The sequence below is a fragment of the Chironomus tepperi genome, unplaced genomic scaffold, assembly GCF_022539635.2.
Source record: "Chironomus tepperi strain 1889 unplaced genomic scaffold, CSIRO-AGI_Ctep_v1 contig_244, whole genome shotgun sequence".
NCBI lineage: Eukaryota > Metazoa > Arthropoda > Insecta > Diptera > Chironomidae > Chironomus > Chironomus tepperi.
In genome coordinates this window covers 2240106-2255519 of record NW_027226366.1, presented here as the reverse complement: position 1 = coordinate 2255519, position 15414 = coordinate 2240106, and the positions used below count along the sequence as shown (strand labels likewise).

At 31.2% G+C, this 15414-nt stretch overlaps 2 protein-coding genes across 2 annotated transcripts; both read left to right on the top strand.

Annotated features, from left to right (window-relative positions):
- The first annotated feature begins 2943 nt into the window (after window positions 1-2943).
- LOC139091262 (nicotinamide riboside kinase 2) lies at window positions 2944-5610 on the top strand. The gene is made up of 3 exons (XM_070641256.1): window positions 2944-3084; window positions 3299-3928; window positions 4286-5610. The coding sequence occupies exons 2-3, from the start codon at window positions 3334-3336 to the stop codon at window positions 4429-4431; spliced, it is 741 nt and encodes a 246-aa protein (XP_070497357.1). The 5' UTR covers window positions 2944-3084; window positions 3299-3333; the 3' UTR covers window positions 4432-5610.
- A 7470-nt stretch (window positions 5611-13080) lies between these two features.
- Window positions 13081-15097, top strand: LOC139091414 (probable serine/threonine-protein kinase kinX). Its single transcript, XM_070641499.1, has one exon. It carries the CDS (start codon window positions 13234-13236, stop codon window positions 14767-14769), a length of 1536 nt encoding a protein of 511 aa, XP_070497600.1. The 5' UTR covers window positions 13081-13233; the 3' UTR covers window positions 14770-15097.
- The last annotated feature ends 317 nt before the right edge of the window (window positions 15098-15414 follow it).

Below are 15414 nucleotides of genomic sequence, written 5' to 3'. Positions count from 1 at the left end.
TGTACATTGGTTAGTTCGGGAATGCATTTCGCATTATCACACTTCTGACGTTATTTGAATAAAATAAGTCAGGTTGCTATCGGATTAATTAATGCACAGTTTTTAAAAACATCTTCGAGTGCGACACAATAAGAATCATATCGACTGCAAATTGAGTATGTAGCAATAGTTTCACGACACACTTAAAGGCATTGATACAGGATTTGAACGTGTCGCGGATCGAGAAGCACACTAATGTGTCGGCGATCATAGATCGAGAAGCATTGAACACACTGGAACACACTAATGTGTCGTGGATCATTGATCGAGAAGCACTGATTAAAGCACAAACACTACAATGGCTAATAAATCGAAGAATCTTCCCAGTAAATTGAAAATCTAGATTAATTCAATACTTCGACTTACCTCAGATACTAATTTAAGAATTGAAAAATACCAAAAGTCCACGATGATCTGGATATAGAATGTTGGGGAAAAATCCAATACAGAACGTTTTGCATTTATAAAAATCCCTCAATTCTTGCAACAATTGATTTGCATAAACGTAGAGTTTGAAAGACGATCCATAGATTTTTGTTTGGATTGGCAAATTTTCAGATGAAATTACTTGCAGGTCACGCATATTATGAATCATTTTCATTTTATTAAATTCCTGAAACATTAATATATTGAAAATTTAGGTTTGTCTGTTGATAGAATCGAATGTTCGAGATGTGGACAGATTTACAACAAAAATATTCTGAGATAAAATTAAATGAAAGGTGTCTTTGATTAAATTTTCCAAATTTCACTCTAATTTACTTGATAGCTTTTAACGGCAATTGAAAATTTAAAATTTTCTAGTCAAGACACTTTCATTTAAATTTCGAGACAATTGATTGAAAATAACCAATTTAAATCCCAAGTTTTACCTTTTGTAGATGAATTCGTCTAGCTTATGTGTTGACTCGATTGTCACTAAGAGAGCTTTTGGGTGAGCTTTTTATAAACAGGACGAAAATGTTGTTCGTGATTGTCAATAAAGATTTATAAAAAAATAAACTTTTATCAGTCTTGTCGGCAATTTATTATTAATAAAACTAAATTGCAAAGGCTTGATTTGCATAAAATCAAATCTCAAAATTCGGTTGATTATTTATTTTCATAATTTAAATAAGAAAAGATCATTGGATCAATCTTAAACACATATTAATCAGTCATGGATCTGGAATCAATACAAACATCCAATTGATCTTGATCATAATTGTCAAAAAGCATCAAAATCATTTCCCTTAAAATCATCAATAATTCAATTGATTTTTTGTCAATATTTTGAATATCCTGGAAAGTTTAAAATTCATTTCTTCACCTTTAAGTCACCTGTAGATTATGAAATCCTCGCATCACTCATATAAAAACAAAATGTGAATGTAAATGATCCATTTGTAAACCAATTGCCCTCATTTAAAATACAATTGATAAATGTTAATATTTAGTAGAAATCAGTAGAGAATCTGATTGAAAGGAAGGAAGATGCGCAACAAGAAAATTCTGAAATTCATAAATAAATTCTCAGATATTTCAAATGAACTATCGCAGTAGTAAACGTGAGCATTCCCTAAACAAAACAAAAACTTTTGAAATATCAGAAAATATTCAGTGAAATTTATAAACAACATGACGCCGTGGATGGATGGAATGACACACGAACACATGAGAATATTTTGTTTTTATCAGAGACCGGGGACAATTTTCCTATCTTTCCATTCTGAAACATACGCTCTGATCTAATTGTGAATGAATTTAACAAATGTTTGTTGATTTAACTGTATTAATTAGACTCGAATGCTTCTCTGAATTCAACAAAATTAAAAGCAGCTAAATTTAGTTCCATTGGATTCTTAGAAATTGAGATCAAAACCAACCGGAAATTTCCAATCTAAAAATGTTTGGTAAGTGTATGACAACTTTTTTAAGTGTATGACTTTATTCTTCCACGCTTTTATGATATTCAGAATGGATTTTCATTATCTTTGATTATTTTTGTTGTATGCATTTCCAACGTCAGCCTCATAATCTGTCGCATGGAAAGGCGACACCGAAAACTGGAACAATTAGAGCTGCAAGGTAAGACTTTACCATAATTCAACTTAAACTTAAACCAATTCTCATAATTAAAGCAAAAATTAGTTGAAATCAGTTAAAAATTCAAAAGAACCGAACAAATTATTCGTAACGGTTGCTGAATATTTAAATTTTTGATATGTAAAACAATGTAAAATGTCAAGATCAAAACGAAAATGAAAACATTTATTTATAGACTTAAAATTAGATTTTATTGCATAATAAGATTAAGAACTGAAAGTAAATGACAAAGACTACTTTGAAAATTTATTAAGAACCAGCTATGTATTGTCTAAATTGAATTCAACTAACTGTTGAGAAAAATTTGAAAATGTTCTACTCAAGGTGTATCAACTTCAAGAATAATTCAAAATAATCATGGTTATAAAATTAAAAATCTTTAATATTTTTAGCAAATTCCTTAATTAACATCATCAGTAACATGTTAAAAATTAATATTTAATTTTCTTTAATCTAGACGGCTTTGACAACTTTTTATTTCGAAGTTGATAGACCTTGGTTCTACCTGTTTACTCGATTGTTTACTATTTTTTGAAGTGCATTTTTTTGTCACATTTAGAATTATTAATTTAAGTAATGAGCACAGCAAATGTGGGAAAGCTAATCTTGTCAGTTACGCTAGGATTCTTCATTTATCACGTTTTATTTTGCATTCAACCATTTTTCAGACTAGAAGAAGGTAAATAAATTAAATTAAACAAAAAAATCTTGATAATTAACTTATGTAAACTTATCATTGCCATGTCTTTTCAGATAATTATTTCTATTCTATATTTCCACCGCTGAACTTTGCATTTCTCGTACCATCAGTTTTTGGCATATTATTTTGTGGAAGCTTAATTTTATTCACGCTTTACCAGTTTCGGGAGAATCTATTTTGGACGTCATCGACGGCTATAAAGGACGATTAATATAAATAGCTTTATTATCGTAATAATCATCTATCTATAGACTTATTATGTACGTCAATAATCACGAGATTATGACATTTCGATAACCTTTCTGATCTCATGTAGTATACAGAGTTGTGTCCTCTAAATTCTGATTAGAACATCTGTCAACTGATAACATGTTCAGTAATGGAATTGGAGTAGCAACGCTGATGTTTTTCGCATAAAATACTCACAATTTGCTTAATTCAACTAAATATTTTTATTCAATTCATCTTTTGTAGTTTAATCAAGCAAGGCAAGGCAGATAGGCTGAACAATGGAGCAGTGGCTGATTGTAGGAATATCTGGCGTAACTTGTGGTGGAAAGACAACTTTGGCTACTAAATTATACAATTACTTTAAAGACAAGTGTGGACATGAAATTAAGACTGGTGTAGATTTAAATCGTGTTGAATTAATTAAACAGGATGACTACTTTCGTCAAGTGGATGATCCAAATCATCAGAAAATTGAACAACTTAATCACATAAATTGGGAAATAATCGAAAGTATTGACACTGATCGAATGATCTCGGACATAATGAAAATTCTTGGAAAGAAATTCTCAATTTACAATACCCGATCGACACTTACACATATGGACAGTGAAAATTTATTTGCAAATCATTACGCAGCCAATTATAGCTCATTAAGCTATAATAATGATCTAATGAAATCAGATGACGACAGTGTTAAGTTTAAACACATCAAACATAATAATGTGCTGAACATTCTGATTGTTGAAGGTTTCCTCATTTTAAATCATCCAGTTACGCTTGATTTGTGCAATGTTAAGTTCCATTTACATGTTCCTTACGAAATTTGCTATGAACGACGCAAAAGTAGAGTGTATGAACCGCCTGATGTTTTAGGTTTGTATTCCTTTCTAAAATTTTACATATTTCGCACATTTCTGTAATAAAAAGAAGTTCGGTTTGTCATTAGCTGGAATTAAACTTAATTGAAGTATCATTATGATTTGAAGATCCGTTAAATTTTGTTCTTAATTTGAATTTTATAGGAACTCAAATTTTCCTATAAAATTCAAAATTTGAATGACCGTTGAAAATTTAAATGATTAAAAATCGTTGAAAATTACATGATATTTTTAAAATGTTACACGAACTTCCAAAATGCGCGACTATATATTCTCATTCTTGACTTATGAGCTACTAATAATAATTTACAACCGGACTAAAATCTCCTCAATAAATTAATATCTTTGGCAGGTTATTTCGAGATGATTGTATGGCCGGAATACGAAAAACATCTGAAAAGCTTTAAAGATCGAGAAGATGTAGTGTTTCTAAATGGCGAGGCAACACCCGAAAAATGTTTTCAGTATGTCTTAAAATCTCTATTGGAAGAACTGTAATAGATGGGGCTATAATTAATTATGCATAGAGAAAATCATATTAATTAAGGATCAGAGTTGTTTGTGGATTTTATTTTTGCATGTCAAATTGGCTATAATTGGGTTATGGAACATATATTTTGGTATTAGTGATACATGTATGTTGAGTAGATCTAGATTAAAAATTGGCAAAAAATGGAACAAGTTGAGTGGGTAGAAATGGACTCGAGTACATTTTTTTGATGAATGTTAACAGATTAATCTTAATTCACAACATCCAATTTGATACACGTAATTTAACACTAATATTCTACAGATCGGAAATAACACTGATTGATGATAATCGTCGGACTCAAGGATAAATTTTAAAATTTGCAATCTCTACGGGGAATCCAATCAAATCGCACATGATTCTGAAAAAAAAAATGCTATATGGTGATATGTGATACTATATTATGAATATTGATAAATATTGCACGTTTTTGGAACTTGTTGAAATTATTCTAGACTATGAAAATCGTTTAAATTTAACGAATTTTTGCAATTCAAATTAACGGCTTTTTTAAATTTCAAATTAACGAATTTTTAAAATTCAAATTTTTTGAACTTTAAAGCAACGACTTATTTAAAATTTAAATTAACGAACATTTTAAATGTAAATTTATAAATTTGAATGAAATTTGGTTGAAATGAAGAGTTTATGAATGACTTGGTCATTTGAATTTGCTACAATATTGTATTTAAATTATAAAGTTAAGAAATTGTTTCTATAAATGATGTTCCTATAAGGAAAATCTTAAAAATATATCAAAAAATTCACAAAAATTCAAAGCACTTATAAATCCACAATCTAAAAGGTACTTCTCATTATCTACAATAATAAAAGTTATATTGTATTAAGCTAACAACTCTGATCACGGCAATTAGTGATAAGAACAAAAGAAATTAATTTTTGCAAAATTTCCATCCTATAAAAACGGGTTATAAGGAATTCCATTCAAAACATCTTTTCCGTCTACGTTCAGCGAACTGAGAACAGAATTTAAATCTTATTTATTCTTATACCAAAAAACTTCATATTTTTGTTAACCGAGGAGAAAAACTTAAGTTAGAATTAAGACAGGTCATTTGCCTATTGCCTATATTATAAAATGTAAATTTTTTTTCAATAATAAAAATAAAATATAAAGAACTCATAAATTGTCTATCATCAGGCTTAATGCCAATGGAGTTTCTAAAGCGAGTGGATAAAAAAGAAGAAGAATTAAAATAAAAAAATAGGAAATTAAAAATAGATAACCAGAATATATAATAACGGCTCTTTTGACAAGCTGTTTGTATCACATTTCAATTCACCTATGCTGTATGCTACTTATTCGTTTCCTATGAACTTAAAACACTTTCTTTTGGCTTGTGATAATTCGCTATAATCGCATAAGTAATTCTTATTTATGAATTTTTCACGTCATAAAAACTTTTAAAAAAACAAAAAAAAGTTAAATATTTTTATGTGAAAAAAAATCTCAAGTTACACACGATGTGCATGAACTTGACATTGAATTACATACGTAATCGAGACTTGTTTCGCTTAATGTAACCATAATCGGGCAAAACAAAGCAGCAAGCAAGTAAGAAAAGAAAGAAGAAGATGTCGATGGTAAAAAAATGCGATGCTGCTCATTTGCATTTGCTGAGTCACGAGATTTAATATTATTACACCGATGAATATCAATAATTATGCAGTAAGTAAATCAGACATTATATTAGCACGATGTCTGGACAATTTCTGCATGTATATGTGCACCATTCTATTATCTTTAATGAATTTAATTGCATCACCCTCAGTGCTGCTGTGTACTTAACAAAAAAACAAAGTCATGCAACATATACATTTATGTGAAATTCTTGTTTGATAATGTTAACTGTGGTTGTTATCTCCTTTCCTTAAGATGTAAATTAATTATTGAAATGAATCTTCCCTCAAATGATCTCGATTGTCATTGTTTACGTTATAAATACTGTTTCAGCTGGAATATTCCATTTTGTTTACATTTCTACTCATTGTGTACTAAACATTGAAGTACTAAATGAATTAATACTAAAAAATCTCAGTTCTTTGTCCACAAGAATATTTAATTTTACAAAATTTAACATCAAAGTAAGCTTTAATAACATTGAATTATTGATTATCCTCTAAATAATAAGCTAAAGTTTGATAATCAATAGAAGGAATGCTGATGCAACAAGCAGAATCATCAAAATCGATATTTATTTCTACAAAACATGAATTCAATCTGTGCACATAAATAAGACGTAATAAATGCATCGAGAGCACACTGCATCTTCCCCGTTGTAAGCAAAAAAAGCAGCAGTAAAACAAGCAGCATGTAATATTATCAAAGAATGTACATAAATGCACAATCATCATATAGACAAGAACAAGTTCTGTTGAAATGCAATTATATAATAAAATGAAGGAACTACGCTGATGCAAGTAAGTACGAATTCTAATTCATTATGCCTCCTCATTCGCTCATTTGCGTTTCCTCCACTCGCATACATCATTAATGACTTTGTATCATGTGAAACTAATGAACTTTCAAAACACAAAAATAGATAAATATTTAGGTCTATATCACTAGAAAATGTAAGTAGAAAGTGCTTGATGAATTGGACAAACTAGGAAATTTTGGCAGTCGCGTCGAACTAAAAATGTGCTAAAAACTTACGATATCTTCACAATGAACTTGAACTCAAAAAATAAAATAAAGTCGAATGTGTACGGCAATAACACAACAGATACGAAATGCGAAAAGAGAAAATGAAAATCTTTATTTTTTTTTTTTTTATCCATACATCATTTGAAACAGGAGAAACAGAAAAGAAGAGATACAATTTAAGATTCGATCGACTAAGATGAATGTAATGGTATAGAGACCATCAAGCTCAATCATGATTGTTAAAGCTGAACACAAAAAAAAATAACACAAAATACGCATCATGATGCTATTTTATTATCATAGTCTATTTTTATGATCACGTCTTTATGATTCGACGAACGAAAGAATTATTGTAATCATTGAAACATCATCATCTTCTGCTAGTTCAAACTTAAAGTGCAATGAGTTGAAAAAATAAAAATATATAAAATAAATGTAAAGAACTGGTAAAACAGTCAGACACGGGTGAACGCACCAAAATGCACTTTAAATTTCGAATTATCGGCGACATTGATGACTTTTGGTCTTTAAGCTGTTGAAATGTTGAGGTTTTCATATCAATGGCATTTTTGTAGAAGGTGTGTGCATCAAAATACCTCAATTGAGGTAAACCGTGGCCCACACATGTCAAATTCTTAGTCACTAACTGATAGCCCAAAGTGAGTCAACATACTCAATCAAAGCAATCATCCGCGACCAAGCATACTAAAAATAGAATGAGAAAAAAAAGATGGAATTATTGAACTATTGCAATTGATGAATTGAGATGTTCATCATTACCATCATTCTTGTATAGTGGTTCTGTGAAACCATGGACGGTCATTAATCGAAACCAATCAGTTCTATTCCATTATTTCTTTTCTATATTTCCTCTCATTCTGCATTGATTTCGTTATTTTTATAGCAGTTCTATTCTATGTATAATTTTGCGGTTCCAGCGCACATAAAAGCTGATTTATCTATAATATTGTTATAGTTTTTTATTTACATTGCAGAATGCAGAACAATTTCTTTGTAATTTTGTTCCATAAATGTCTCTGCCTCTAAAGCATGCTTTTTTCAATGTAATGTTTGCCTGCTTATCTAAGACTAAACTCTCGAGTGTAAGCAGCAGCAACAGAGTAAAAGAAGCATCAACACCTACAAGAGAAATGTGAAAGAAAGAAAAAAGTCATCTAGGTAGCTTAAGATTATTATATAAACTTTATTTTTTTTACATATTTCCTTTTCGAGAATAATCTTAAAAGCGGTGAAACGGTAAATTCTGACAGAATGAGACCTGGGAGTAATTTGATAGCAAGATATTGTAACACATATATATTCATATCTTTTTTCGAATACGATTGTTGTTTTTATTCATTCTCTTTTCCTTAATATCAAGACTTAATTGCTTTTTAATAATAATTTCGTCGAATCATTGACGAATAATGAACTTTTTTAACACAAAAATGTACTTAAGAGAAAGAAATTTCGTCGCTTTTAGTGCATTTAGTCCATTTGGTGATGGAAGAGATGTCATTGTCAATGTGATGTCTGTTCGTCTGCTTGATTGACACCAGATTACTTTAGTTTACTGAGTGAGTCTAGTTGCAGACATAATTATTTGTCTGTGCAACAAGCAGTTCCGTTGCATCAACTTAGAAAGAATATCGCAAGAATTTATGTGGAAAACTGGATGAATTTTAACAGTTTTCATCAGGTGACACGCCAATACTTGCCTGCCTAAGTAGCCATGATTATTATTAATATCAAAGTAGGTGAACTAGATAGAAACTGTACATGTTCAATGTGTCACCAAACTGTTTATGACACATCTGAGATCATGTCGCGACACAGTTGCACACTTGTGTATCTAAATTCAAAGTATTGATTGATTGATTGTGATTTATTATTCCTATCAGGCAGAAGTATTGCATCTCTAATTGCACAATCGCTGGTTTTTCACCAGTTAAGGCAGAATCTGACCTGTTTTCCTATCTGATTTTATCTGGTTCTCGCAACATGTCTTCCACATTGTTGCATCATTGCAGTGTTTGTGGCTCAGAATCTGTTCAAATCTGCATCATCTGACACACACAGGTTCAACAAGTGCACAAATGATTGCCTTTGCCTTTAATTCCACCTGAAATTTTATATGACTGCAACAAAGTTTAATAATTCAGCTCATAATGCCAATGATCCCCAAAAAAATTCATTATAATCGGTCAGATCCTCGTCTTAAATATGCGCTCTCACCAGTAACTTATGTCCACGCCAACATTAATTTGTGTCTTCTTGTTTGCCTCACTAAAAAGCAAATTTTACACAGAATTCTTTTTCTCAATTTTTATTGAGGCATTTTTATGAGGCACACTAAAAGATTTTAAAAGAAGAAAAATGACTAAATGAAATAAGAATCTGCCAAAAGCACAATTCATTAACCTTCATGTTGTGTATGCGAACATCATGCTGAAAAATTATCGCTATTTGAAGATAAATTTACATAATTTTTAGGTCAAAAGAATTAGCCAATTAAAGTCTCTATTTTTTTTCACTCTCCTCAATTTCGAATTCACAAATCGTCTTTTTAAATGAAGGAATTACTTGATTTGAATTTTATAGCAGTATTTTGCAAATGCAAGCATACGGTTAATGAAAAAATTCTCATTAGATAAGTTAAATAGATGCTCTAGCAATATAAAACAGTAATTAATTAAGTCACTTTCCATACTACTATATGTTTATTTTTCCTGTTAATCTGTCCATTTCGTAAAATTGACAAGCAATCGAACTCATTCGCGAATCGCTTTATGAATACGATTGTGGGGGATTCTAACGGACATTCATGGACTTTTTTAATGATGTTTTGAGGAATTGTAAATTTTGTGAACTCTCAAATAACATGGATCCCTAATAACCATAGTGTGCAGTATCTGTCACTATTTACACTATGCTGAAACCATGAAGCAGTTTTTTCTACAAAACTATTCAAATTATCAAGAATTTGTACTGTTTTTGCCTCTCACAGGCACCTGCGACATGATATTTCACCATAAGACGAAATGTGCTTGAGCACCTCATTTGCATACGCCATAAGCGACTGCCTATTCTACACTTGCTTGTATGATACAGAAAGATCACTACGGTACTTAAATGCAGTCTGTTTGACTCTTATGTGATTCTTTCAACTGATGAACTTAAATTGATTCTTAAAATTCTGAACAATTACTCACTCCTTTGATGACTTTACTACTTGTAGCCTAAAAAGGATGGAAGTGAGCCACGTTTCCACTTCATATGATTCGAAAAAGGACAAGTGAACTATTTATCCTGTCGAGACTCGAACCCATGATGGCAAGTTGATATTGCAATAATTAGAAATCGAAGTACTAAACCATTCCGCCACCGAACCACTTCGACTCATCCTAATTAGTGACGTTTTATTGACTTACAAAAACATACTCATTTACTGTAACCATGTTTCTACATATGTAGAGCTTATGTTACAACAATAGACTTTCAATTTTACTCTGTTGCTGGCTGTGAAACTTAATTTTTACCAATTCTATGTCCGCTCGTTAAGCTGACATTCAGTCATCACTGTTAAGTAGATTGTTGAGCTCCTGGCCGTCGTTTCCTTTGTGGATTTCAATCAAGGGCGGTGTGACAAACTCTTGATTTTGTCTTAACAATGATATTTTCTCTGACATTCTCGTTTTGCAGATAATTTAATGATTGCTAATTGCGATTTTGTAATTTGCGAACTCAAAAATGTGTTAAACACTTAGTGGATTACCACACTGATAGAACGAGGATTGGGTTTTTTCAATTGATCGGACTATGAGTCATTATTGTGCTGTATATTCTAATTAATGTGAAAATTATTTGATCTTCTCTGATTTCACCTTAAGTTCAACTTAATAATCCAAAAAGTCAGCATCATCTCCCTCAAATAATAAGCAAATTTAAGCACTTCAACAAAGAATAAAGTTATTCATCCATAGAATCGTCAATTAATTTCCTTCTGAAGACTTCTAAACATTTCTATCTATTACGAAGAAGCCATAAAAGTATGCTCATCAATTATTTATGTATTTTTTTTCCACTCCCATATCAGGAAAAGTCAGTCGCATCATTTTGAGAAGAAATCAGTAGCATCTGCTGAGTTCAACCAACCAGATTCAGTGAACTTTTAAATTATCTTAGTCAGAACACAAGGAACATGAAATTTTGTATTCCAATTACGATTTTAATAGCTGCAATAATTCTTCCCGTAAATGCTCAAAAATTAACTGAGGAAATTAAATCTGAAATATTTTACGAAAAGATAAACGAGACACTGCGTGAACCACTAAAAATGTATCCAAAACGTATAAAATGCATAATTAAGGAATTGAAAAGTAAAAGGACGATGGATATAATTGATGAATCTCTTTACAATTTTACATACGTTGATAATGTATACAAGTGTAATTTTGTCAACAAAACAGTTGTATCGAAAGTACTCGATCCGATTATAGATAGTGCAAGTTTTGGATGTACCATAATTGGATTTTGTGCGATATTTTTAATATGCAGCGTCTTACTTATTGTTGTTACTTGCGTTGCATGTTTGCATAAGTGAAATTCTTTCTGTAAATGTGAAGAATAAACAGACACGACCATGGACCTTAAGTAGTAATAAGAAGAATAATATTATATTGAAAGAACATTAATGATGTATATGCTAACAAACTTCATATCTACAAAGTATTATCACAGAATCTCTTTGGCTTCATTTATTTTTTCGGACATTCGGATTTATTGCCTCAAAAATAAAAATTAATCGCCTTTCGCGTGTCGCTAAGAAACATGCAAAATTTTCGATTCACTTCTTCCTTCATAAAGAAAAGTAAGAAATTGAAATTCTGCTTTTTTTGGTTTGATACAAAATTTATCGTCTGTAATTTTTTTTTTCGTTATTCTTCTATCTCATTTTACAAAAATAAAAGCTTAAAAACATTATTTGAGATGCTCGTTTGTGTTTTTTTTTTCTTCAACATTGGTTTTTTATACTCAAAACACGCTGCATATATTCTTTTCTTTCTTGAATAACATACATATATTTATGTATGTATATACTAGCAGAGATACTCGTTGAAACATGATTAAATCTCCTTTTTGATGCACTTTTAAGTTTTTAAAATTTAACGGTTAAAAATAATTCAAATTTCATGAAGTTACATTCCCTTTGTTAGTTTCTCGCCCCTCAAATTTGTTTACTCTTCAGTCGTTCTCAATTTTTTGAAGTGAAAGCATCTTTGAGTTGATTATAATCAATAAAAGTCACCAATAAACTCCCGTAGCTACTTAGAAACTAAATAAAATGATAAATTAGTAAAGATTTATGCAATTTTTCATAAAAATCAGGCAAGAACGAAGAGAAATTTATAACTTAATTAACATAAGATCTCATCCAATGTGAATTTATTAAAGAAATACGATATATTCCTGCAAAATTCGAAACTGTAAACTTATTTTCACACCTTAAAAAAATCAAGTTACTATGGAAATCAATACGAGAGAAGATTCACGCGAATGACAAGGCCGAAAGATGAATGAAAAAAATTATATACATAATCTATACACATTCTCAATCCACATACTGTATAATATGTTGAATATATATATTTTTCAAACTTAATGGTATGAATTTCTTTCTAATAATGGGCAAAGATAAAGGCAAGACAAGAACCGATCTCGACAATAATTTAATTTTATTGTTGTTGGTGCCTCCTCGCGATTGTTGTTGAACATAAACAAGAAGAGATGTTGGAAAAAAGCAACAACAAAAGAAACGAATGGAAAGATGTGTATATGCATAAAAAAAAAGAAAGAAAGACAGAGAAAAATGGAAGAGCAAGAAGCATCGACTCTACCTAACGGTCACTGGCTGGACTTTTCTCTATAAAATGAGCTTCTTTCCTTATGTTCACATTCAGTTTGTGATAAAAGGTGACCGAGCTAAGAACTAATACGCGAAAAATAATCTCGGATACATAAATTTATTAATTTTTTTTTTGTCAAGTTTACTTCCAATTTTCAAAAGTTCTTCGCGTGTATCAAATTTAATTTGGATATAAAAATGAAAATTCTCAGTGCATTTTTGTGTTTGATTGTTGTGGCTCAAGCTGGAATCATTAAAAGAGATACAGCCGATGCTCTTGTAGCCCCAATGGTTGAAGAAATCCTTAAAGTTGAAATTAATGCTGATTTAAAAAAAAATAATGTTGTTGAAGTTGAAGAAAAGGAACCCGCCATTGTTGAGGTTGTGATGAAAGAAGATGTGCCAATTGAGAGTCGTAATGTTGAGGAAATTGTCACAGTTGAGGAGAAAAAAGTTCCAGAAATTGTTGAAACTAGTGTTGTAAAGGAAGTCATTCCAGAACCAACTGAAGAATTACGTACAGTAGAAAAGGTTCCTGAAGTTGTTGAAACTGTTGTTATCGAAGAAGTTCCAGAAAAGCCTGTCGATAATTTACGCACAGATGATGTTCCTTCAGTCGATGAACCAGTTGCTGAAGTTATCAAAGAAACCGTCATCATTGAACCAGTTTCAGAACTTAAACAAGATCCAGTTGCTGCTATTGTAATCGATGAAGAAATTATTAAGCCAATGATCAGAAATGTCGTCAAAGAAGAAATTCCTCAAGTTGAAGAATTACGCAATGTTCCAGAAAAGAAGGAAGAAATGATTATGAGCGAAGTTGTACCAGAAATGATTGTCAAGGAAGAAGTTAAGAGTGACATTATGCCTGAAATGGTTAAAGAAGAGGAGAAAAAAGAAGTCGTACCTGAAATGCCGAAAGAGGAAGTTAGAAGCGAGGATATGCCAGAAATGATTAAAGAAGAAGTCAAGAGTGAAGTTGTTGCTGAAATGCCAAAAGAAGAAGTCAAAAGTGACGTTATGCCAGATCCAGTTATGCCAGAAATCAAGGTTGAAGATGCACCAGAGCTTCCGAAATCAGAACCAGTTGTTGAAGAAGTTAAAGAAGACATGAAGGTTGAAACAGAGGTAAAAGAAGAAGTTAAATCAATCGAAGATGCTCCAAAAAAAGAAGAAGAAGAAATTACACCAGAAGGCAAACAAAATCTCATTCAACAAGTCCAACAACAAGTCACAAATGCTTTAAGTAACGTTCCAATTGTCGGACCATTATTGAACAGAAATACACAACCACCAACTGACGACTCAGCCACAACAGTTGCCTCAGATACTCCACAAGAAGCTGCTGCTGATTCCACAACAGCACCAAATCGACCAATTTTAAATGCCATCCAAGGATTAACAAATCAAGTACAAACAGCACTTGGAATCACCCCAGTACAAGCTGATAATCAACAAGATACAGCACAACCAGGTCCATTAGGTGCAATCCAAGGAGCTATTACAAACATCCAAAACACCTTCCAATCAGGTCTCCAAGGTGTAGCCAACACATTAAATAATGTATTCAGACCACCAGGTACTACCCCAACAAAGACTGATGACAAGCCAGCAGAAGAGACTTCCACGGTTGTAGAAGAACAAAAATCATCAGATGAGCCCACTGCCGATGTACAAAAAGAAGAGAACAAAATTGAGGATGAGGAGACGAAAGAGAAAATTAGTCAAGAATAAATTCAAATGAAATTTAATTTCTTTTTAAAAAACTTTAGCTTATAAGACATACAAAATAAATTCCTTTAAAAGACACACAAAAGACATGAAAAACAAAACAAACAGAAACAAAATTTCTCTTTAAGCTTAGTCACCACCAGGACAGACAGTAATCATCACATTAATTATCACAAACAAAATCCATTTTACAAATAAATTAATATTGACACGGATTTTTCTTTTCTTAAGAAAATAATATTTTAACTTATAAAAGTAGGTTTAAAAAATAGGAAACAGACTTTGTATCAGAAGACTTGAAATAAAAAGAAAAATTGTGAAAAAATTTAAATTTCAATTTCTTTAATTTACATGCATTTCATAATTGAATTACAGTTGATACTCACTTGCAACAATTAAGGATGTTCAGGTCTGCTAAAGCAGTTAAGTACCATGCTGGTCAAATAGGTAAGGCGCTTGGCTCAAATTTGGTATGGTAACTCGAAGGTCGTCTTTTCGAATCAAGCCATTTTTTGTTCTTTTTCGGAAGTTTAAATACTTCGACTGCTTAATGTACGAGATCAAGCCTAATTTGAAATTCTGGGCAACGTTAGATTAAGGAACGGGTCATAAACTTGAAGTGTAGCGAGAGACAAAGGGACGAGAGCT